This window comes from Nerophis lumbriciformis, linkage group LG05 (genome assembly GCF_033978685.3).
Source record: "Nerophis lumbriciformis linkage group LG05, RoL_Nlum_v2.1, whole genome shotgun sequence".
Taxonomy (NCBI): Eukaryota; Metazoa; Chordata; class Actinopteri; order Syngnathiformes; family Syngnathidae; genus Nerophis; species Nerophis lumbriciformis.
The window spans coordinates 46,987,833-47,013,972 of NC_084552.2; the positions used below are offsets into that span (position 1 = coordinate 46,987,833).

A 26,140-nucleotide genomic window follows, 5' to 3' on the forward strand; every position below is an offset into this window, starting at 1 on the left:
TCTTCTAGTATTGTCCCTTGAACCAGAATAGAACAAAGATGACTTATGTATGTACATGTGTTCTCTGTCAGGTACTCCTGAGTTCATGGCTCCAGAGATGTACGAGGAGAAGTACGACGAATCTGTCGACGTTTACGCCTTTGGGATGTGCATGCTTGAGATGGCGACCTCCGAGTACCCTTACTCGGAATGCCAGAATGCCGCCCAGATCTACAGACGAGTCACCAGCGTAAGCATCAAATTCTTATTACCTAACCATAGGACGACTTCAATTCAAAACATAAAGCAGCAGAGCTCTCTTGACATTTAGAGGATCTCAGGCCAGTATAAAACATCCATTTATAACTATATAATAAGGGCTGTCAAAGTTACCACCATAATAACGAGTCACCGCACATGTCCTTTAATGGCACACATTTTTCGATGCACAAGCTTCAGTCCTTACTGTAGAGGGATAAAATTTAGCTGTGTTCCAGTTGATGTTGAGCCACAAACGTGAATAAATAGCGAGCATTAATTTAAAAAAGGGACAAAGAACAAGTGTATTGAATGGCAAGGTCAGCTGCAAAGCCTGCAAGTCACTCTCCCGACAACACCAAAACTATTTACAGGGTGCTTCATATGAAATTTTACGGCAAATGCATTCTTAGCCACTTCCTGTTCCGTCACTGATAAGAATATAACGTCAGATCTCCCTGCACTCTCCCAGTGGCTCTTGTGGGACAGTGCGATGATGCTCGTCTTATAATGGAGAAGGTACTGGGTTCAAAGCCCTTTCAAAGCTGATATAGTAAAGTTTGTGTTTTAATGATGGTACAATTGTTATTTTGCAGTTTTAGTACAAAACATGCATCAAAATAAATTTAAGTATGAATAAAAAAAAGTATAACATTTGTTTTACATAAATACATTTTAAAAATTGTGAAAACATTTTGTAATTGGGAGGGGGGGGGCCTCCAAATAAAATTCTGCCTCGAGCCACAAATTAGCCTGTATGCGTAATGCGTGCGTACGTGCGTGTAAGAGACCATTTCGTGTTGAGCTGTTTAAAAAGGCATAATATTTAATAAACAAACATTTGCCTAAAACATATTGTCTAGTCCCATGTTGATAGTATTAAATATTTCAAAATTATCTGTATAAGGTACTCTTATTAAAGATTAAAAAAACATCTATTTATCTGCAATTTATCAGGAGTTAACTACGTGCAATGCGATTAATGGCGATTAATGGCGATTAAATATCTTAACTGATTGACAGTCCTATTATTAAATCAATCAATCATTCATCAATCAAAGTTGACTTATATAGCCCTAAATCACGAGTGTCTCAAAGGGCTGTTTGTGGAGCTAATTGTGTGACAGTATGACATAACCTGGTATTGATTGATAGACAAATTAAGAATAATAGTGATAATTTAGCAACATTTCTATTTCTGCCACTTTTGACGTGTTTTGGCAGTGTGTTTTGTTTTCCGATACACAGGTCTGCTTAATTGCTGCTTATTTTTACTGCCCAAATGATATACTACATTCACTCCGAGTGCTGACCAGGCCAGTTTATTGCCAATTAAACCCCACTTCAAACAAAATATCTGTTGTGTTGTCTACCTTTATATCAATACATCAGTGTTTTCATTCCACTTTGTTTGGTTACTGGAAAAACAAATGTCCATGAAGCAAAGTGAAAAGAAGACGATAAAGATGCCACAATATTTCTCTAAATTCTCCAGAAATAATGTGTGAGTCTTATTGAAATGCAGACGTAGCCGTGCATCACACTCGTCCTCTGATTCGCGCTGAGAGTTGCTTTCCTCGCTTCCTCCAGAACATTCCTGGCTTTCTGCTTTCATTACCTTGTGATACCTAACAACATTAGTGCTCGCATCCTCCTAACTTTGTTTGGTCCTGTTGTGGGGGGGTTGTGTAAGGTTGCAATCAGGAGTGGAAGAAAGACCAATGAAAGCAAAGATGGGCGGAGTGCATTTCATCTTGCTATAAGCAGTTTTTCAATCACTTTTTGAGTAAAAGCTAAGCTTCATCTCTGAGGACACTTAAGGTGAGTCACACCTATTTTATTTGAACAGCACATCCCTTTTTTGCAGAACATAATGCACTTGTGCTGTAGTTCTTCCTAATTGTTTATTGTTACTTTACATCCACATTTTTGTAAGTGTTGTGCATGTAAGTGAAGATTTAGAAGATTTGATATGATTTAGGCTGCGTTAACATAAGTAGTTTTGTACTCTGACCAGAACAAACATTCTGAACAAGAAAATTGTTGTCGTTTTTGCTGTATTTTTACATTTTGGATTTTATTTTTGTTTATTGTATTTCTCCACTGTCTCATAAAAAAGTGGTGCATTCAACAAATGGCCTTCAGACCACACTTTGCCTTGCTGGTTAAATAAGTAAAGCAGTTCAAAGAGTTGCCAGATGATAAAAGAGTGTCTCTAAGCTGTGTTTTCTTAGCACTTATGGAAGTAACAAAGTGAAGTGAAGTGAATTATATTTATATAGCGCTTTTTCTCTAGTGACTCAAAGCGCTTTACATAGTGAAACCCAATATCTAAGTTACATTTAAACCAGTATGGGTGGCACTGGGAGCAGGTGGGTAAAGTGTCTTGCCCAAGGACACAACGGCAGTGACTAGGATGGCGTAAGCGGGGATCGAACCTGCAACCCTCAGGTTGCTGGGACGGCCACTCTACCAACCGAGCTATACAACAAAGGTTGGCTTGTACGCTTCTGGAGCTTTTCTGCACGGTGTGGTAATGCACAGTTCCTGGGCTTGTGGTGGCGGATCTACGCTCTCACTTGAGCAGCGAATACTTTTGTAAACGCTTGTATTTGATTAAGGTGATAAACACGCAAGATACACCCCTCTTTAACTATTTATCTCTACTTGTTAAATAAAGCAACAAAGTGGCTAAAGTGCATCACAGGTCATTTCTGCTATGTCTTATTTTCTAGCAAAGTAGGCATGAATGAGGTGCGTTGTTGTTGTATTACGCCACACCTACAGTTATGCGACACAAACACACTTACATTAGCATTTGTTTATGAGCATGGGCCAACCTGAAGCATCAAATTCGCATTTGTGACAGACTTCCATGAAAACATAAACATTTGGTAACACTGTAGAATTACGACATAAAAAAAAGTTGATACATTGTGCTTTAATTAATAATACATTTTTACTTGTATTACTTTCAATACGAACATTTGATTACCAGCAGTATAGATGGATGAATAAACTGTCTCGACCTATCTCTCTATCGCTCTCTCTCTCCTTATCTCTCAGAATATATCTATCTATCGCTCTCTCTATCTGTGCATGATCACCTGATATTTGATGCTGGAAAACAACAGACTTCTGCTTGTTAGTTTACTGTCATACCAATCCGCTTCATTAATCTAAAAAGAAAAGATTCCTTTCAGTTTATAACTTGGTTAGACTTATAAAATTGCACACAGGAAATTTAGATTTGCAAAATTAAGTGATCTTATTTTTCCAATTGATTTTTCAGGTTTTTTTCACTGCTGTTTTGACCTCCTAATTGAAGTCACACACACTGCATAACTTTGCAAGGAAACAGCAGCTTTACATACTGTCTGAGGACACGTGGACATGACAGCGTCAATGCTGTACATTGTCTTTCATGTTTTTAAAGGGTTATATTACATTAACTGTTGTTATTGCGCGTGTGTCCTCATGCAGGGAGTGAAGCCGGGCAGTTTTGACAAGGTGGCCATTCCTGAAGTGAAGGAAATCATCGAAGGCTGCATCAGGACCAACAAAGATGAGAGGTGCAGTCTTTGATTTGTCAATCCGGTTAAAAGAACGTCTTTGTCCTTCTAGCCTTCCCGTCTTTTTATTGTCCTAATTCACTTATGCTCAGCTGCTTGAAGCTGTGTTCTGAAAATTGTTTATGGAGCGCCACATCCGCTTCGTTAGTCCGTCATGAGACATCTTTTCCTGTGTTTTTGTCCCTGCAGGTATGCCATCAAGATCCTGCTGAACCACGCCTTCTTCCAGGAAGATACAGGGGTCAGGGTTGAGCTGGCAGAGGAAGATGATGGAGAAATGATTGCCATCAAGCTGTGGTTGAGGATAGAAGACGTCAAAAAGCTTAAAGGTGAGAAAAGATGTGCTTGTGATCAGTGTGAATGTTTAAGTTAAGAGAAGTACTTCTTTTGTATCAAGCACCACTTTTTGTATGATTTGCGTTCCAACAAAAGTGTTTGACAAAAGTTTGTTGCAGTTTTGGAATGATGTCCGTGATATCATACAGCCAAACATTGAGCGTAATAAACAAATCCGTTTCAAACATCCATCCATTTTCTACCGCTTTTCCCTCTTTGGGTCGCGGAGGTGCTGGAGCCTATCCCAGCTGCACTCGGATAGGGCCAACACAGATAGACAAAATACACACTCACATTCACATACTAGAGCCAATTTAGTGTTGCCAATCAACCTATCCCCAGGTGCATGTCTTTTGAGGTGGGAGGAAGTACCCGGAGGGAACCCACGCAGTCACGGAGTCTTGCCTTCATATTTTGGATGTATGGAACAATTTAAATTATTTATTATAGGAAAACTTGCTTCAGTTTTTTGTAAAATTTGATCTTACGTCTGACCTTTCAGAACAAAAACCAGGGTACATCTCTATATCTAAGGTTGTTCTGACGTAAATTGTTCACTTCCGATTTAATACCTACTGTGTGTTTTTATTATTTTATAGTGTGGAATGTTAGATAATGTTTGAAATTACTCAGACAACAATGATAAGTACGAACAACACTAACCTATTTATTATTTACCGTCTGAATTGGACTTATGCTCTCTTTAGGTTGAAGTGGAGTGGTAATTGTCTTCTTTGGTGATACCTAGTGAGAACTCAAACACACCTTGCGGTGATACTTGGACACGTCATCAGCGATAAACACTGGGTCATAGGTTGTTTCAGGTCTTTAATCATCAGACAGCCTCGCCCGGGCGACCTAGCCAGGGGTGATCAGAACCTGGTTTGTGTCCAAGTAGCGTACCACGAGAATGTTCTTAGTGGCTTTTCTCAACTGCAGTCCTCTGATGTCATGGAGTTTGAACACCTTCTGTAGGGAGTGACCTGCAAAACCTCTGCAACCGACTTCGATTGGTTCGCAGCGGGATTTCCAGCCACTGCTTCGGTACTCTGTGGTGAGCTTGGCGTATTTGGCCCTCTTGCGCTCATTGGCTTCGCCAATCTGGTCCTCCCAGGGGACAGTCAGCTCCAGTACCACCAATTACTTGGTTGACTCTGATGTTAACACCATGTCTGGGCGGAGTGAGGTGGTAGTTATGTTGGCCGGGAACTTGAGTTGCCATCCCAGGTCAACTCGGAGCTGTCAGTCAAGAGCGGGGGAGAAGATTGATTAATTGAAACTTTTATTAGTAGATTGCAAAGGAAGGGAATACATTATATGAAACAGTACAGTTTACACAGTACAGTACATATTCCGTACAATGAGCCCCCCTGATGAGTTGGGCCGATGGTTTGCCTTCTGCCCTGCTTTGATAAAGGCAATCGACTGCTTCGGGGCAATCTGGAACTTGCTGTTGTGTATCGCTGTGCAGATAGAATTCGCCAAATATTTCAAAACGTGGTCGTGGCGCCAGCGATACCGCCCCTTAGCTGTTGTGTAGCTGCTACTGTAGCTCCTAGGAGCCAATAGCCTACCATGTTTACCTTTTGTAAATGACATGACTAAAATAGAAGAAAATACAAACCTTGTGTGCTTATTAGAGGACATTAGATGTTTACTGGCTGTCCAGTTTTGCACAAGTAAACACGCTGCAGGACGGCTTGTTTTGGACGTCCCATTACATATTTTACATGCAAGCACATATCATCACATACCGTATTTTTCGGACTATAAGTCGCAGTTTGTTTCATAGTTTGGCCGGAGGTGCGACTTATACTCAGGAGTGACTTATGTGTGAAATTATTAACACATTACCGTAAAATATCAAATAATATTATTTAGCTCATTCACGTAAGAGACTAGACGTATAAGATTTCATCGGATTTAGCGATTAGGAGTGACAGATTGTTTGGTAAACGTACAGCATGTTCTATATGTTATAGTTATTTGAATGACTCTTACCATAATATGTTACGTTAACATACCAGGCATGTTCTCAGTTGGTTATTTATGCGTCATATAACGTACACTTATTCAGCCTGTTGTTCACTATTCTTTATTTATTTTAAATTGCCTTTCAAATGTTTATTTTTGGTGTTGGGTTTTATCAAATACATTTCCCCAAAAAGTGCGACTTATATATGTTTTTCCCCTTCTTTATTATGCATTTTCGGCCGGTGTGACTTATACTCCGGAGCGACTTATAGTCCGAAAAATACGGTACTTGTTTTTTTTATGATATCAGACCGACATCAATATTGGATCAGGACACTCTTATTTCTAACATGAAAGAATGTCACAGTTCACACTTGCACAAGTCAACATGTGTGAAAAAGAGTAAGAAAAATCTGATTTTATTTAGTCCTTCACCAGTTGCTTGTGTGTGTTTTTTTTTTAGGAAAATACAAAGACAACGAAGCCATCGAGTTCTCCTTTGACCTCAACAAAGATGTCCCTGATGATGTGGCGCAGGAAATGGTATGAGCCACAGGAGGGCAGGGTTCAGTCAGAAGGAACCAGGATGATGAACTAATCAATGCTTGACTCAAACCAGGTTGAGTCTGGCTATGTGGCTGAGGGCGACCACAAGACCATGGCCAAGGCCATCAAGGACCGCGTGTCTCTGATCCGGAAGAAGCGAGAGCAGAGGCAGCTGGTGCGAGAAGAGCAGGAGAAGAGAAAGCTAGAGGCGGAGCTACAACAACAAGAGGCACTCAAAGCAGCACAGATACAGGTTGGTTGAACATTTTGATCTTGCATTTTGTACCCTCACATTTTGGCAAGCTTTTTCTTTTTAAGGGTGAATACTATATAAATACTTTTGAGGAGTCAGTCAGTGTACAGCATGTATAGATCTACTATCAACCTTTGGCCTTTTGGCTTTTTGTGCCATCCATTTGCCTTTTTAAAGCATTACATGGATTATATTATTTAAGATGTCAATAAACTTCTCAATCAATCAATCAAACTGATAATGAGTCTACCAACTTTATAGCACGCCACTGTTGTTCTAATAGCTGGTAACATTGATTGCATTATGATCTGGGAGTGCATGAGTACTACTGAGGGAGCTGTGGTTCATTGAAACATTCATTGTGCAGTAGGAACTGTGCCTCATGGCAGTATTCCAAACAGGCGTCCAGGATGATCAAGTGCCCTGAAGGTGATGTAGTGGCCAAGTGTGTCTTCGTCAAGATGTCACAGTACATGTTGGAATGTTTCTCATCAGTGAACCGGAGCTCGCCAGTAGCATGCAACACAACGCAACTACCGCCATGCTTATACTGACTAGTCTTTCCAACTATTTCGACGACGATGGCTATCTTGAGATATTTTCAGTGGACAGTAATTCTGTACTGCTATACAAGCTGTACACTGACTTCTCTGAAAAAGGTTGTCTCCTGAAAAGGAGACAATGGTTGATAAAATGTGAGAGGGTGTACTCACCTTTGAGGGCGACTGTATGCCCCACAATGTTCTTTTATAAATTTGGCTGCTGCTTTGTTTTTTTCCAGGCGGAGGCAGAAGAGACTGAGACTGAGCTTCACCATCAGCAGCTGGGCATCTCACACACAGGTACACCACATGATATAATAAATAGAAAAATAGAATAGATCTTGCAGTGCAAATAGAATGGAAAACAATGACAGCAAACCACAACAAATAAAACTGGGATAAACTGGGCTTTTTTTTGGTTTGCTTTGCTGTCATTGTTTTTACATTCTATTAAAACTACAGGATCAGAATCCATTCTGTTTTTCTATGTATTCTGTTCAAGTCCTATTAATCTATGCTATTTACAACCTACTCTATGTATATACTATTCTATTGAAATGATAATGTAATCATTGTGTACCTTGGGTACTACATTTGCTGCCATCGCATGTGTCTATGTGTGCTGCTATGATGATAAAGTTCCTTTAATACCTGCATGATTACGTTCATATATATATTATATTTACATTAATGTTGTCCCTCTCAGCCGAAGGAGGTGTGGACAGCGGCCAAGGTTCTTCGGTCTTCTCCTCCGACTCCCCGCAGCTGGGTCAGCTGACCATGTCTTACAGCTGCCCGCCTTCCACACGGGCTCATTCCCAGCCGCAAAGCCCGTATCTCTCCACGCCTGGCGCCAGCACGCAACAACACCCGGCCTATGCCCAGCAGCCACAGCAGCCAGTGGTGAGTGGACGTGCTTCAGTCTGCAAACATGTCCTGTACTCGGTGTGCAGTGTTGAAGTTTGCGGTGTTTGCGAGTTGAGCATGTTTTTTCTTGTTTTTTATAGTTGCAATATCACTGATATATCAGGACTTTCAATAGTGCTGCAATAACACATTATACCGAAATATCACTGAGCTGTTACGAGAATACCATTTATCTAATGATTATATTATGATTTTAATCTACTTAGTGGTCTACAAACATGTGATCCTGGGGCTTTGTTCAACATTTTGCATACTTTTGCTTCACAGAACATCTTCAAGCCGCTTTCTGAGTGTCTCTGAAAATGAGTTGTTTTGAAAGGCTGGTCTTATAAGAACTCCTCCACACTTCATCTCCGCGCTGTCAGCCATGTTGTAATTTTAGCGGTACACCTCCGTTTATGACAAATTTAAGTTAGAACTATACACTACTTTTTATTAGAAATGACAACAGTGGAGGATTTTATCATCCAAGCGTACATGTACTAGCCAGAGTCTGAGGAAAGCCAAGAAGAAACTTCAAAACCAAGGAGATGAAAGCATCTTAAAGGTTAGAGTACTAGTTCTCTCTTTCAACACTTTTCAGTCCATAAAGTGATATGTACTTCTTCTTATAATGTATGTCTCCATGTATTGGAAATGACTATGTACATTCATGCAAGAATGTTGCATTTTAAGGAACTGTTTATATCATCTACATGTAGTAAGCTAATGCTACATGCTAACATATCATTACATTATTCAATGAAGTTATTGATAGTTATATAGCGCAGTGCAAACAAAAAAGATGTTTAAATGTAATACAAAACGCTAACAAACAATGTATGCTGCACCCTAACTTTAATTTTAACTACCGTATTTTCCGCACTATAAGCCGCCCCGGGTTATTAGCCGCACCTTCAATGAATGGCATATTTCAAAACTTTGTCCACCTATAAGCCGCCCCGGGTTATAAGCCGCGCCTACGCTGCGCTAAAGGGAATGTCAAAAAAACAGTCAGATAGGTCAGTCAAACTTTAATAATATATTACAAACCAGCGTTCTAACAACTCTGTTCACCCCCAAAATGTAATGTGCAAATGTGCAATCACAAAAATAGTAACACTCAAACTAGTGCAGAGCAATAGTAACATCAATAACTCAACGTTGCTCGAACGTTAATGTCACACAACACACAAAATAAAGATTTAAAGCTCACTTTCTGAAATTATTCCTCATCCATAAATCCCTTGAATTCTTCTTCAGTGTCTGAATTAAAAAGTTGGGCGAATACGGCATCCAAAATGGCCGGCTCCGTCTCGTCGAAGTCATCAGAGTCAATGTCGCTGTTGTTGTCCAGCAGTTCCGTGAATCCTGCCTTCCGGAAAGCTCGGACCACAGTTGAGACCGATATATCCGCCAGGCATTTACAATCCACTGGCAGATGTTGGCGTATGTCGTCCGGCGCTGTCTCCCTGTCTTAGTGGCGCAGGTCATCTTGTTGCTTCCTCTACCTACGCACCATTGATTCATTTATGTTCAATTCTCTCGCTGCTGCTCTATTTCCGTGTTCTACTGCGTGACTTATTGCCTTGAGTTTGAATTCTGCGTTGTACGCGTGTCTCTTAATAGGAGCCATTTTGTGGTCTTTACAGATGTAAACACACAAATGAAATGAAACGCAATATCCGGGGGCTTCTTCTTCTACGGGGGCGGGTGGTTGCTTACAGTAGAAGAAGAAGCGCTTCCTCTTCTATGGGGGCGGGTGCTTACCTTGGCGGTTGCTTACCATAGAAGAAGAAGCGCTTCCTCTTCTACGGGGAAAAAGATGGCGGCTGTTTACCGTAGTTGCGAGACCTAAACTTTATGAAAATGAATATTAATATTAATCCATATATAAGGCGCACCAGGTTATAAGCCGCACTGTCAGCTTTTGAGAAAATTTGTGGTTTTTAGGCGCGGCTTATAGTGCGGAAAATACGGTACAAATGCCAGCGTGCTGCTTGCTACTTGGTCAGAAGGAGGATACATGCTAACAAATTGTCATATGTCCACTGTCCACAAATTGTAGGACCTATCTCTGTGCGAGTAATTGTAATTTTTTGTCCGTTTATAAAAAGTAGTTTTAAGTAAATTCTTCTGTATATTTTCCATCGGACCAAGGCAGGTTGTTTAGCCTGGCACTGTGCTTCATGTCAGGCTGCAGACTTTGAGTAGGTACATCGTGAGCAAACACAAAAGTTAAGTAGACTTAATACTTCTTCAGATGAGGCTGGAAGTTTGTGTCGTGACCTTTGCTGGTTTGTACAAACAACAACAGAACATTTTGGGTCATCAGGTTTCACCGTTGACAAATTTTTGTTGGGGAAAATAAAAATGGCAGACTCGTGCAGAGGTCTGCTGGAAAACTTCTGCCGTGCATGGAGATATCTGCTGACGTCACAGATTGGTAAATGTCACAACTTAAGTCGGGGAAAATCTCAAAGGGCATGTTCGGAACAAGTAGATCATTTGCGTTTCACATGTCTTCTTAATGAATTGGTCTAAGATTCTTGTGTGCTGACAGGTAAAGGTTTTTGAGTAAGAGATGTTTCTTACTTGCTGACACTTCAGCTTCCGTCAGAGATGTTGTATCTTCCTTGTGTGATGTTTCTGATAAAAACAGCTTAGAAACTTTCAAAATAAAGTTCCTTGACCTGGCCATATCTGCTCTCCATGTTATGGGTCAGCTATCATAGACCACTGCAGGTGGATCAATCACATCATGGACTGACAAATCATTTTATCAGAAACCAATCAATACAAGAGATGGCTCAAGGAGCTTATGGAAATCGGGAAGCAAGTGGCCAGCACCATCGTCAGGGATGAGGGGGCATACCTGTTTCCACACACCTTGGACGCTATCCTTCAAACAGATATGGCCACGTCGGAGATATTTATTTTGAAAGTTTCCCGGTTTGGTCAGCTTACAGCCAGGAAGGCTAAGGTATCTGCAAGGAAGAGACATCTCTTACTCAAAAACCTCTGTCTGCACATAATAATCTTGGTCCTATTGTTTGGAACAGGACAACATTGTTTTATTATCTCCTCAACACCTCCATGGTTTGAATTCGTATTTCCAGCACTTCTGACGATCCAAATACAAAAAACAGGAACCAACAGGCAAGAAAAATGTGTTTTATTTTCCCCTTGCTGCCTTCTTATGTTATGTATTTTTTTCTTATTTTTTTGTACTGTTTCAGGATTGGTTGGATATAATCTGTGGCCACATTCCCACAACTGTTAAATGCATATTTTGTGAACATGAAGATGCACAGAATGTTTATTTGACATTATTTTGTTTGTTTTCTTAGCGTCTTCATTTCTACTTTCTATTTTCACTCCCGACCCACAGCCTGCGTCCCGCCGCCGTCGAAGCCGTAGCATGTCCGTTTGTGTGCCCCCTTCTTCCTACTCCCTCGCCCCCGCCCCGATGCTCTGCCCAAAGCAGCCCTCCACCCCTCCGCCGGACCTGTCCTCCTACAACGGCTCCTCCCCTCCTCGCGCGCCGCGGGACACGTTTGCTGGGCGCCTCTCCAAAGCGCTGGAGACGCTCCTCCCTCTTCACTCGGCCTCGCCGCTGGCCGGCACCAGGCAGCGCAGGGCGAGCCTGCCCGCCTTGTTCTCAAGCCCCGTAGGTTGAAAACGCCTCGACCTTTGGCCACATTTGGTGGCGAGAAGCAGAGAGTCAGTCAGAAGGAGAACGATGGCGTTATACATCTCTCTTTGGCTGCTTCTTTTCTTCGAGGAACTAAATACAAATTGACGTTCTTTTCTAAAATGTGCAGATTTACTAATACTTTAATGCTTCTGCTGTTAGAAAATCTACAGATAAGGATTCATATTTATTCATTTTCAGTAGTTATTCTGAGTGGCGATAATAAGCGAGTATTTGACTTTCCAGCTTCACTTCTTTCCTAACTCTGTCCTCTCTTTTGTTAACTTCTTATCTATCTATTTGGGGAATATAATCTTTCATTTGAATCATTTTGTTTCTTGCGTATGAGGAGATCTTTGCCTTTCTTTCTCCGAGCGTCATTCTTGTCTTATGTCGTTGTAGCAGCATTCAATGGCACATGCCTACAGTGGAGGAGCAGCAGGAGGAGGCAGCCTCTCCTTCTCAGCAGTGCCCGACCCGCCCGCTATTTTCTTCCCCCCCATTCCTGAGCGCCCCGTTTCCTTTTCGCCCCCTCCGACCGCCCCACCGAAGGCCTACAACGCCCAGCGGCGAAAGAGCACGTCCATCCTGGAGGCTCACACCCGCCACTTTCAGCCAGCCTACCCGAGATACGGCAGCAGCCTCCACCCCTTCTCGGGGATGGAGGCCGTGGACGCCCCCTCTCTCTTCATGGTCAATCCCGGGTTCGCCGCAACGGCTCAGAGACTCGGAGTCGGAGAGCATCTGTATCTCCCGGGACAATCTGACCCATCTTTCTACGGCTATAAGGACCTGAGGGCAGAACAGGAGGAAGTGGTGAGAAGGCTGAGTTTAAATCAAGCTGCCTTATTGGACCATTATGAAGCCATGGCGTATGGCGGCTACCAAATGAGTGCACACCAGCTGGGCTTGTTGAACTTCCATCAACAGAGGCAGGCAGCTGCTGCAGCCGCCAGTTTGGGCTACGACTCGGGTCCTCACCCAGGCTTTTTGCACCCTCACTTGATGCAAAGACTAAGCGCACACAGTCCAATGAACCAACCTGTTCCTGCTTCATCCGCTGATGTATGCAACCCCGCACAGCAACACTCCACCTATCCCCCGTCAGCACCACCGACAATAAGCGACGCCCCTACAGGAAGTGTTTTTGATTACCACTTGGCTGCCTCCGCCGCCAACGACCCGAGTCTCCTGGCCTCCAGACTGTACAGAGCCCGCAGGAGCTCCATGGACCTTCCTCTGGAAGAAAACACCCCGGCAGGCTCTGGCGGCTCAGGCTCGTACCCTCGACTCCAGCCTGTGACGGAGGAGCTGTGTTCCTACATCAGTCCTGAGCTTCCTTTACCGCCAGGAAGTCTCCTCCTGCATAACACATGCCTGAGCGCCAAGGACCGAAGTCCAGAACCATCTAGCGACTCTCTGGCCTCTTCCGACGCGGGGGAGTTCCTGTCGCCTCCTCCCTCATCCCTCCTCCCTCAATTCGACACTTCGGCCGCTCAGTTCATTCCTCAGTCGTCCTGCGCCGCTGTCTACGACCCGGCCATCGACACCCATGCTCATCCGCCCTCCATGCAGAACTTTCTCCCGCCCACTCCATGCTCAGACCTCTCACACGGGGGGGCGTCATCGACTCTACAGGAGTCTCTGGTTGAGAGTGCGTGGGCCCGACATGGAGGGGCCGTGCCTGCCCAGCCCGACATGACGTACCATGAGTCATTGCTGGCCATGCAGGCCGCTAACCACACACTGGTACTGAATTTCTACAAAGCTCTAGGAGTTCTAAAGCCACAGGTCCAATTGCATTATTGCAGTTATTACACTACATCATTCAAATGCTATTTTTTGGTTTACTACGAAATATCAAGGGAACTTTGTCTTTATTATAGTAAATAACTGTTAGAAACATGTTTAGTGATAATGCAATCTGACCAGTGAGCTTTATAGCGATCCCTGTTGTACTCCCCTACGATGCTTATTTGTTATCCTGTAGTAAGACTTTTAGTTTAACCCCCGCCAGTCACTGGAGCGCATCTCAGAGTCACAAGCAATGTCTCACTTATTATGTCTTACTTATCATGTCTGACTTATTTTATACCTAGAGAGCGTGTAAAAACTAATGGTTACAAAAATGTGGGACATGTTTGCCTGAGACGCGCTTTATTTTTGCAGCTTTGTAAAGCGTCTAAGCCTCCTCCTTCCTAATGTGTATTTGTTTGCGATGTCAGTAAGTAGTATTTTGTGTGTATGTTCATATATGACTGTATATGAAAACAAAAGTGCGTTTGTGCAGGTATACCCCACAGCGGGTATACTTGAATATTTGCTTGTACAAATCCAAAGTTGCCATCATAAACTGAGTCTGAGTATTTTTAGGACATCATCATGATTCATAACATTTGATGACGTATTGGCGTAGCGGCAAGACTTTGTTGATTTTGTACGGACAAACGCACAAAAACATACAACAAAAGCACGGAGGCTTAGACAAAATGTTTACTTTTACGTGTATTTGAATTAATTTAGTTTTGGTGTTTTATCAATTAAATTGTTTTGTTTTCTTTGTCCTGCCCAGATTGGAAAGTGAGGTCATTTGTAGGTTGTTGTATTTGTTTATTTGAAGGACAATGTGCAGTTACATTAAAAAGATGGCTGCACCAGAATTAGCACCATGCTAATTTTCCATCTGTAGTCTGTAGGTCATTGGTAGGATTCAAAGGTCACAGCTGCAACCCATCAAACCCTTAGAAAGCTGATCATATTCACCTTTGTTTACTCTTTCTTTTCAATTTTTTTGTATTTCTGTCTGTTTGATACGTGACCTTTAGTGTGGGTATCATAAAACAACAGGGAAAAAAATCGATTGGTCAAGAAAATATAGTGACGCACAAAAAACATCTATGTCTCAATTTTGTTCTCATTTCTTTTTTGTCACTTTATTCAACTTTATTAACATTGTCAGTACAATAATCCCTCATTCATCACCGTTAATTGGTTCAAGGCCTGACCGTAGTAAATGAATTTCCTTGAAGTAGTTACTGTTAGTTATGTATTGAATATTTTCATAGCTAGATCTTAAAAAAAATGTTTACGACCTTTTAAATACATATAGTATTTTAACATTATGAGAGCCTGCTATACATGAAATAACACCCACATAGTCACATTTACACTCCTTTAATCAAATATAGTAATGCTGGCTGAGGCTGAGCCAATCAGAGGCCACGAGACTGAACTGCGCACTCTGATTGGTTTGCTCTAATGTAGTGGCCAACACCGCTGTACCTTTGCTATTTTTACTTTATTTATATATTTATGCTTGAAATGCTTAATTTAGGCAAAAAAATATGTAGAATATGTTTAAATAATATGATAAGAGTCAAGCTACAAACTTTAAAGCACAATGTGACAAGGGACTACTATTTATTTGACAGTAATTCAGTGGTAATGATGGCTATAAAGTTATAAAAATGACTGCAAACAATTAAAATAGTGATACATCATAGATGTTTTATGGTGACGTTTTCCTTCGTATGTTTTATTTGTTTCGTTTTTATTCAATCTTTTGCTCTTGTGTCTCATGTTTATTGCAAATATACTTGCTCAAGCGCTTGCATGACAAGTATATTTGCACGTGGTCTTCTAAGGGTTGAAGAAGAAGAACAATCATGTGAATAAGTGATGTTCATGTTGTTTAGAAGGTGAGAGAAGAGTCTTAAAAGCAAAAGTAGTTGAAATTAGGAATGTAATACAAGCATTATCATGTGTCATGTCTTATAATGCTATTAATTTAGGACCTGCATGAGAAAACTTCCCAGCCTAACGAACCTAACCCCAAGCTGTCCACATAATGTGTGTGCGTGCGCGTGTTGTATTCTGTTCAAATATATATTCTTGTGCATGTGTGCATACACAAGATTAAAAGTAGCTTGCGTTTACACTCATGCATCATCAGGTAGCCATAAACATGTTCTGATTATCTCCTGTTTTTGTTCCTTTCTCTCTTTAATGTTTTTTAAATATAAGAAGCAGGTTCAGGTTTCAAATCCGCAGCCCGCCTCAGGATCCCCGCTGTTGGGCCCCGCGGCCTCCCAGCCTGCTCCTCTGGTGACGTCCCAACAGGTAACCACCAAAAACAAACCATTTTAATTTAATTTGAAATACAGTAATTGTCTCTTTGTTATGTTTACCTGATTTGGAACACATTTAACAAAACTAGAAAAGCACGAAGAGAGTGCAGACCACGTCTGGCCTTATCTCCCAATAGTAAAACAGTCCAGACTGTCTCGACCAGGGGTCCCCAAACTACGGCCCGTGGGCTGGATTTGTAGTAGCGGCCCCGCAAAGACATAGAAAGTGGTTTCTCGGTTTCTTTCATTCCACTATCGATAACTTAAAAGGTTTCGGGCAGGCTTGCATATAACTTTAAAAAAATTTCACAAATGTGGAATAGACCAAGTGATTACATTTTGGGGAGGAATCAGATCACAGTCTTGACCAGGGGTGCCCAAAATTTTTGAGTTGGGGGGCCACATGGGGCTAAAAGAATTTGGCCGGGGGCCAGGCCATCTATCTATCTATCTATCTATACATATACATATACATATACACATACTGTATATACACACAAATATATATATATATATATATATATATATATATATATATATATATATATATATATATATATATATATATATATATATATATATATAATAAATATAATAATAATAAAACGTAGTAGAAATTATCTGGATCATCCATCCATCCACATTACCGCTTACCCCTCTCGGGGTCAGGGCAGAATGTGGGGTAAACTCTGGACAAGTCGCCACCTCATCACAGGGCCAACACAGATAGACAGACAACATTCACACTCACATTCACACATTAGGGACAATTTAGTGTTCCCAATTATCCTATCCCCAGGTGCATGTCTTTGGAGGTGGGAGGAAGCCACACCAGCACCAAAATGTTATCACTTGTTCCTTATCCCATTTCTGATATTTGCTGAAAGTTTCATCAAAATCCACTCATATTATTTTGAGTTATTTTGCTCATTAACTAAATAACTGACTAACAAACAGACAAATCAACAATTATATAACGTCCTGTCGGAGAATAAAGAACATCGCATGTCCACATTTTCACAATTCAACATGTCCGAAAAGAAATAGGAAGAAGCAGAGATGATTTATTCCTGCCCCTTCTCCTTATCTCAGCAGATTGTTTATTCACTTCCTGTGTTTATCATGTGCACACACTAAATCCTTGTTTATCTATCGCTGGTAATTGGTTCCAAACCTGACCGGAGTAAATACATTCACACAAAGTATGAATGATTAATTATAAATCGACAGTCAAAGCTGTCGATAGTAAAAGAGTCCGCTATAGACAGGTGGCCACCATATGCAGCTTGACAGCCATTTTAATCAGGCTTCGCAGTGGTTGTTGGAAGATGATGGGACAGAAAGTGTTGGATTAGTAAACACAAGGTAGAGACTTTAGTAGGATGGACTTACAGGGTCGTAAAATTCTCCATATCAACACGGAACAATGGAATGAAAGTTGAAAAATTCTCTGGCGATGGTTTATATTTCAAGATCACTGGTTCGTTCATTTTGCTGTCAATCAAAAAAGGATTCAGCATCAGACAAATCATCCAATCATCGTCCAGAAGCTCGGCCTGCCAAGGCCACGCCCACTTTCCATACACTTCCAGAGACACTCGGCGTCTGTGGGCGACACAAAGCTGAGCATTTATCCAATGACTGTCTCGTTTGGCTGCGGTGGAACAACGCACTCTATGCTCCCCCATTGAAGTCAATGGACGGTCAGCTTCAACACTGTTTAATTCACTGAGACGCTACCACAATCAATGAGAAGAAAAACGCATTGTAGTGCATATTTAGTGAATGAAATGTCAACAAAAAATACGTATCAACCATTTTTTTATATTTTATGGGAAACTAAACTTCCCTTGCAGTTTTAGAGCAATCGCCACTGGACGTTAGTAATGATGACAATTCGTTGAGGGCAGAGAGCTGCTGCTTGATATTTTATTAAAGTTTGAGAATAAATGAGGGGGAGTGCTTGTTAAGCAGGATGTTATGATATTGTTAAGATAATGTGATGATATGACGTGTATGTGGTCATAAGTGTAATACGTACTACATCACAAGCCTTGTATGCCAACGTCTGTCATAGGTTTACATAAACCGCAAACTAGCGTCAATGTTAGTTGACATTATTAATTCAATTATTGAACTTAAAATATTTTGGAAGAAAGCAATTCATGACTAGAAAACTATTTATATTGCAGCAAGTGTATCCTTAAAAAGAGTAAAAAAATCAAATAACAGCAACTGTGATATAGTGCATCATTGCAGCAAGTGTTAATATTAGTGGCTGCTATGCAAAGTAAAAAAAAATAAAAAAATTCTGGGATGTAAAATAGGTAACTACTATAATGCTGCTACTCGTACTACTATAAACAAGTTTTATAACACTATTCTTTTCTGTAGGAGACAGTTTTTTATGGCTTCTAACACAGGTTAGACTGTATTTTCATAGGTATGAAAACCTTCCAAAAACATATTTCAACATTAGGAGAGTCTTCTCGACATGAAATAACACCCTTTAGTCATCTTTGCACTTCTTTAATCCAATTTAGTAATGCTGCCTGCGCTCTGATTGGTTTGTGCTCATCCAATGACCAACACTAATATAGTATTGATATTTTTACGTCATTTAATCAATCAATCAATCAATCAATGTTTATTTATATAGCCCTAAATCACAAGTGTCTCAAAGGGCTGCACAAGCCACAACGACATCCTCGGTACAGAGCCCACATTTTTATGCTTGACAAATGCTTATTTTAAGCCAAACATACTTACAATATATTGCTTACTTAATAGAGTGAATCTGCATTACCACTTTATAATAGAAAAATAACAGTAAATAATTAAAAGTGAAAGCTTAATTTAGTAATGGAAAGTAAATATAGGATTAAAAGTTGTGCACAAATAAAGAATTTTGCATCCATCCATCCATGCATTTTCTACCGCTTGTCCTTTTTGCGGTCGCGGGGGGTGCTGGAGCCTATCTCAGCTGCATTCGGGCGGAAGGCGGGGTGCATAATAATTTTTTTAAAATACAGAAAATAAATTACATCAAATGGTATTGACAGGATATTATTGTATTTTTCTGCAGGTGATTGGGTCAATTCAGTGTGTCAGTACATGGACACAGAGCCCCACACACACCTTGTTGCAGGCTGCACAAGTACGTCACAGCAGTCATATAAACTTGAATAAACTCAAATAAATGTTTGCTTTCCTTTTTCTATTCCTAACTGCATTTGCTGGCATGTTTCCTGGGTTTGTCCACGTATGCTTGCTTTGCTTAATTTATTTTTTCTACTTATTTTTTGCTTCATTGCCGTCGCTCAGTCATGCGACCTTAGCCCGTCTACCAGCATGCAACACGTCTTCCTTCTTCACCAAGCTCACAGAGCACTGGTTCAGGTATCCTTCCTGACTTTTCTGTCTTCCTCTTCTTCCTGCTCTTCGTCACCTCAGCACAGTGTGACCTTGCCCACCTCCACCTGCCTCACTTCTCCTCCAGTGGCCGTGGCCCCTGCTCTTCCTCTTTCCCCTGCCCCTGCATCCGCCCCCCAACCCTTGGCCACCATGGTGCCAATCATCAGTGTAGTCGCGGCTGAAGCTACTCCGCAGGTACTGGAAGTGCAAGAAGAAACACTGAAATCCTTTTTAGTTTTTGGTGGTGATACAAGCATTATTTAATATTATTGGAGGGCAGGGTGAAAAAAACCCAACTTGTAACAAGGATTGTCTCAATGTTTTTGGTATCAGTCCATTTTGATACTTTTCAAAATAAAGGGGACCACCACAAAATTTCCTTATTGGCCTTATTTTCACAGAAAATATTATGATACATTAAACATACGTTGCTTATTACAAAAATAATAATTTTGTCATTAAATAAGATAGTGAACATACTAGACAACTTGTCTTTTCGTAATAAGAAACTAAAGGCTCCTAAATTGGCTGCTGACAGATGCAGTAACATGTTGTGCCATTTCTCATTCTATTATTTTGTCAAGATTATGATGGATTATTAATATACATGTTCATTTACTGTTAATATCTGCTTTCTTTCTGTTTTAACATGTTCTATCTACACTTATGTTAAAATGTAATTATCACTTATTCTTCTGTTGTTTGATACTTTACATTAGTTTTCGGTGATCCTACAAATTTTGCTATCAAGTAGTTATAGGATCATATATTGGTCATATTTAAAGTCCTCATGTGTCCAGGGACGTACTTAATGAGTTTATAAACAATAAAAAAGACAAAGGATTTTGTGATAACAAAAAATATTGACGTAATCATTGTGGTATCGACTATGTACGGCTCTTGTACTTCGTATCGTTAAAGCCGTGGTCTGTGTAGATCCAACCATGGCATTTGTTTACATTGAGGAGCGTTAGCATGCTGTTAGCGGTTAGCTATTGTATCTTTCTACAGTGTGGAGTAAAGCATGTTTAAAGCATTGTCCAGTAGGGATAATACTTGTGAGAAACAGTTTATTTGTCACCATGGCGGCGAGGATCAGTGATTTAGAAGTAGCTAAAACACTGCCGACTGCGGATAGACGATAGCCACTAGCTAAATAATGGCAAAAAGAACAAGAGCTGAGCACCTCTTGAAGAGCGGCGCTTCAGTGTTTATAACTTCAACTTTATCATTAGTTTTTAAGCCAAAATGCGTCCATTCTCCCTTTTTTATCTCTACACTGTTTCTGCTTGTAAGTCGTCCGTGCGTTGCCTAATATGCGCGTCTGCTCTCATTAAAAGCAATGGCACGGCGTCCTGTCCGGAAAAAAAAAAATACAGTATTTTTCAGAAGCAGTATAGTACTGTTTTTTATTCATTAGTACCGCTGTACTTTATCAGTACCGGTATACCGTACAACCCTACTTGTAACTCAAATTTATGCTTGCAACTTAAAGCATGGCAAAAATCCAAGAGGCATCATGAATCTCAAAATACTCGTAAATTGAGGTACCACTGTATTTATTGTTATTTTATTTTTATTTATTATTATTATTATGTATTTTTAACTGTGCCTCTGTACACCTTACAGTCTGTCTCTCAGCCCTCGGAGTTGTCCCACTTCCAGCTCCAACCACCCCATGCATCCACAGAGAGGTAACCTGTTGCATATTGCTGGTTTAGATGATTAACGCCACATTTCATAACTAAAATCGATAAAAAAAGTCTCCAAAGCAATCCACAAAGTCAATGAATGATTTCTATTTCATCTGTAGTGGACATTTGTTTCTCTTAATCTTGTCAGAGTTACATATTTCAGAAAGAAAAGAAAAAAAAGCATTGTTATACAGAACATAAACGTCCACTGCAAAGGACACTGGAGGTTCTGAAAAAAAGTCTGAATGTCTTGTCTGCTTTCTGTCAGTGGCTACTCTGAGACCTCGGGCCTGAGCGACGGCAATGAGGGAGGAGGCGGGGGGCGCCATGAGGGGCGCTCTATCAAGCGACACCAGAGGCGCTCCGTGCGAAGCCGATCGCGCCACGAGAAACTTGCCAAGGCCAAACTCAACGTCCTCAATGTACTCACCAGAAGACACCTTGACTTCTCGTGCATTTGTCTCATTGCCTTTCTGTGATTGGATAGATATCCAAGCGCGGCGACAGGGTGGCGGAGTGCCAGCTGGAGACCCACAACAGGAAGATGGTCACCTTTAGGTTTGACCTGGATGGAGACAACCCAGATGAGATCGCTCAGATTATGGTAGATGATGATCATCTGTGCTTCAGTGCTTCATCTAACATAGGATGTGTCTGCTGTCAGGTCCAGAGCGAGTTCATCCTGGAGAGCGAGAGGGAGTCATTCATCGAGCAGGTCCGAGAGGTGATAGAGAACGCAGATGAAAAAGGCCTGGAGAGAGACACCAGCGGCCAGGTGGACATCTTTCTCACAGGTGCATCAAGTGCATTTTTGCACATTCACAACTCATCATTTTGTTGTACTGGCTTTACAGATGACCGGTGACATGACACAGCAAAATCCTGCTATATCAGTCCCCATGCCAGGTGATCATCGTTATCATATAACACTTGCGTTTAGGTCTGACCCCACCCAATATTGATATCGAGTATCGGTCTGATCTCAGCACACAAAACAGTATCCTGCCGTGTGCTTACTTGTGCAAAGCTAGACAGCCAATTAACATTTAAATGTCCTCCAATAAGCACACAAGGTTGATCTTTTCTTCTATTTTAGTCAAGTCATTTACAAAAGGTAAACATGGTAGGCTATAGGCTACTGGTTGAACTTCTAATTATGACAAATAAAGACTTTTATTTGTTAAAACTACACTGTCAAACCACTGACTAGTGCTGTTCTTGTTATATTTGTGCAAGTTACAATCAGCCCCTTAAAAGACAGTATAAGTCCATTCCAGATGGTTAATAATAAATAGTTTAGTGTTTTTCATACCCACAATTTTTGTTTGACAAATTTTAACTCATTCCACACTACAAAATATTTAAAGTCTCTAGGAGTCCTGCTGATATCGTAGTGAATCAATATTGTTATTGGCCAATACTCAAGGCTCCAGTATAGGTATGGTATCAGAAGTGTAAAAGTTGTATGAGCCACCTCTGTAACTTTTATTTCTGCCTGCTTTCCAGACACACCCCCGAGTGCCTCAGCACAGGTGGTGCACTCAGCAGGTCGCAGGTTTATCGTCAGCCCTGTACCTGAAGCCCGGCTAAAAGAACCAATCTTTCCCGCCTCGACCTCACCATCTCTTACACCTTCAGTCGAGACAGGTGAGCATTTAACTTGACCTCCTTATACAGTAACGACTGAATCGTTTTTTTGGGGGGGGTTTTGTCCTGTCCAGCTACTCAGGCAAATCATATTGTTGATGTAGATGCCCATATCGGCTGTACAAATTTACTTTATAAAGTAACGACTGAATTGTGATCCCACTTTGTCAATTCTAGTGCTCGGTATCTGTAATTTGTTGAAGGTCCGTCAAAGGCCGAATTATACCAAAACTTTTTTTCCCCACAGGAAATAATATAAATCCATTTAATATGTTCCAGACGCCCCATAAATATGAACATAATTACATTTTATAGAGAATAATTATAGTCTTACATGCAGAAACAATGTGAAATGCATATAAATAATGAATAAATGAACATCACTTTGTTGAAGGTTGTTGTTGGCGATGACCGTCATACTTTGCTACAAGTTCTTCTTAAATTCAATACTGTTTCTCACCTGCTTCATCAAAGTGCTGGCATTGGCAAATGTCTTTGGCCCCATGGTGGATTATTTTGCAGTTGTGTTCGATAAAAAAAATGACAAAGGCTGATTCGCCAATACATGGATTTTTTTGGACACTCAAGTGATAAAAAGTAGTTGCATGTCCAATGTTTGTACTTACGGTAACAATGGTACAAAAACAGTATCTGAAAACAAAATGTGGGGCGGTAAATTAACGAGGGCTCACTGCACATAACCATCAGCTTTCATAAATGATCAATAGAACAACTCCAAAATAATCAATTCAGATCAAAACCCATACATTTGTAACATAGAACCACCAAACATCCACTTCCTCTTTTTTCACAGTTGCTAAGGCATCAGATTTGAGCTTGTCCAAATCTGCGGGCGCCGTCAGCCTCCAACAAGCCTTTTCAGAGCTACGACAGAACAAGAGCCTGTTGGATGCTGGACCGAGCACTGCCCCCGCCTCCATCCTCGCCTCCTTCCTATCCGCTCATCCTGCAGCATCCTCGGCCTCCTCAACGCCTCCTGCTGTGGAAGCTGCTTCTTCAGCACAGGAGGATGCTTCTCCTCCTGCTTCCTCCTCCACTCTGACTGTGTTCAATCAGTCATTGCCCATCCAAGGAATGTCTCAAAGCCAAGAGGCGGTACCCACTTCAGTCCTTTCCACCTTAGCTCTCAGCAACATGGCCTCGACGATGCTCACATCTCCTCCTGCCTCCCTTGTGTACTCAGCCCCCTCAGAAGTCCTGCCTGATTATGCCTCTGCCTCCTCCACCTCTTTCTCTGTTATCCCCACGTCCTCCCCCTCCTCATCCTCCTCCTCAGTGCAGCCCACCTCGACGCACTCGCAGCCGCAAACAACCGCCCTTTCTGGGCAGACGCACACTCACTGTGGCGAATGTGACGCCAGGTGAGCTTTGATGGATTTATTCAAGCAAAGACGGGAGTTATTCAGACTAAGTTGTGTTCTTCCAAGGTGTGATCTGTCAATGGAGTGCCAAAGCAAGCCGGACGACATCCAAGCCCTGGAGAAGAAGCTGCGCTCTCTCTTCATGGACCTGGGCGGAGGGGTGGGCTCCACCCAGGGAGACCTGCTGCCTGATGCTACCTCTGCAGCCTCCGCCGAGGGGACATCCTCCCCGGTGGGCACCTGCTCTACCTCCACATCTGTCGCCCCCAGCCAGGCAACCAATCCTTCTCAGCCCCCTATCAGTTTGGCGCTGGGGTCTCCTGCCCCCCCACAGCAGGGCTGTGGCACACCTATGTCAACTCCTGCACCAGCAGGTATGACTACTAGCCCGGTGGTCCCTAACCTTATCTTTGCCAAATCTATCATTAAAACACAAAATCAATTCTGACTTATCATCTGGGAGAGCCTGGAGTAGCCGCAGGTACTCGCTGTTCCTCTTACCTAAAAGCCGCACTGAGGTGAAAGACGGGGAGATGACCGGCGGCACCAAAACATGCTCGCTAGTTAGCGAACCATATAGCTAGTTTACTTGTTGTCACCTCCTTTCGCTCTCTGAGCCACATTGTTGGCGGCTGTATACTTTGCTGCTAATCATATTTGGATGATTAATTACAATCCAAACACTGTTAATTCCGAACCAGTAGTAGTTCTAGAGCAGGGGTGTCCAAACTGGGTCCTACCGGTGTCTGCAAATTGGCCCGCGACCAGTCAAGGGATTTATAAAGATTCAGTGCTCTTTGCACACTATTTTCATTGAGAATACTTGACAGTTTAACTAAAGCTGATTTGCCACCAGCCTGTGGACAACAGTAAAACTGCAAATCAGTGAACAGAAACTGTACTCTGAAGTCAGTACAGCACAGCATATACTTAAGTGACCCAATCCAAAAAACATTTTTTCACTCATGGTGCAAAAAAAAAAGACAAAAAAAACTCAACACACATGGTCACACATAACTCAACCTTCTCACTGAACTTTGTGGACAATATGAAAAAGACGTTGAAGTACCATTTATAATACAAAATGACATCCATTTGAAACCACTACAATATATTGTGGGGAAATGCAAAACACTCTCTCCACACTTATCCATATTTGGCACATTTTAGCTGCTTGATATTTCTGAGTGATTACAAAACTTTAAGAGGTCGTCACGGAAGTAAACAGGGCAGGAGTTGAACTTTCACATACTCTTGATACCCAATTGTATTGATTATATATACATTTTATTAATACACCCCGCGATTCCGAAAGGGACAAGCATTAGAAAATGCATGGATATAGTAACATAATATGTGGGCTTTGTACCGAGGATGTCGTTGTGGCTTGTGCAGCCCTTTGAGACACTTGTGATTTAGGGCTATATAAATAAACATTGATTGATTGACTGATTGATTGATATGTATATATAAATCAATCACTCAACGATTATTTATATAGCCCTAAATCACGAGAGTCTCAAAAGGCTGCACAAGCCTCAAACACATCCTCAACCCAATGGGATTACAATGAGAAACCTTGGAGGGGACCGCAGATGTGGGGAATCCCCCCCCCCCCCCCCCCCACTCCCACCCCCTGGATGACCGGTGCAAAGGACGTTGAGTGGATCTAGATCATAGTGTGAGAGTCCAGTCCATAGTGGGGCCAGCAGTAGATCATTTTGGGTGGAGATATAATATATATGTATATATATAATATATATGTATATATGTGTGTGTGTGTGTGTGTGTGTGTGTGTGTGTGTGTGTGTGTGTG

The 26,140-nt window shown here is 41.5% G+C and overlaps 1 protein-coding gene across 15 annotated transcripts in view; it reads left to right on the plus strand.

The window, feature by feature from the left end:
* Window positions 1-26,140, plus strand: part of wnk1b (WNK lysine deficient protein kinase 1b) — a 108,964-nt gene that overhangs the window by 64,564 nt on the left and 18,260 nt on the right. For 8 of the 15 annotated variants that reach the window (XM_072913259.1, XM_061959425.1, XM_072913265.1 and 5 more), the window contains exons 5-24: window positions 72-229; window positions 3,721-3,809; window positions 3,999-4,138; window positions 6,583-6,662; window positions 6,739-6,918; window positions 7,700-7,760; window positions 8,167-8,363; window positions 11,758-12,036; window positions 12,463-13,809; window positions 16,084-16,179; window positions 19,273-19,344; window positions 19,641-19,796; window positions 21,231-21,295; window positions 21,564-21,717; window positions 21,783-21,899; window positions 21,960-22,070; window positions 22,150-22,201; window positions 22,802-22,942; window positions 23,757-24,324; window positions 24,391-24,698. In XM_072913259.1, the coding sequence (XP_072769360.1) occupies window positions 72-229; window positions 3,721-3,809; window positions 3,999-4,138; window positions 6,583-6,662; window positions 6,739-6,918; window positions 7,700-7,760; window positions 8,167-8,363; window positions 11,758-12,036; window positions 12,463-13,809; window positions 16,084-16,179; window positions 19,273-19,344; window positions 19,641-19,796; window positions 21,231-21,295; window positions 21,564-21,717; window positions 21,783-21,899; window positions 21,960-22,070; window positions 22,150-22,201; window positions 22,802-22,942; window positions 23,757-24,324; window positions 24,391-24,698 (4,371 nt within the window). The remainder of the gene's footprint in view (window positions 1-71; window positions 230-3,720; window positions 3,810-3,998; window positions 4,139-6,582; window positions 6,663-6,738; window positions 6,919-7,699; window positions 7,761-8,166; window positions 8,364-11,757; window positions 12,037-12,462; window positions 13,810-16,083; window positions 16,180-19,272; window positions 19,345-19,640; window positions 19,797-21,230; window positions 21,296-21,563; window positions 21,718-21,782; window positions 21,900-21,959; window positions 22,071-22,149; window positions 22,202-22,801; window positions 22,943-23,756; window positions 24,325-24,390; window positions 24,699-26,140) is intronic. The other 7 variants (XM_072913260.1, XM_072913261.1, XM_072913267.1 and 4 more) reach the window with 7 other exon arrangements.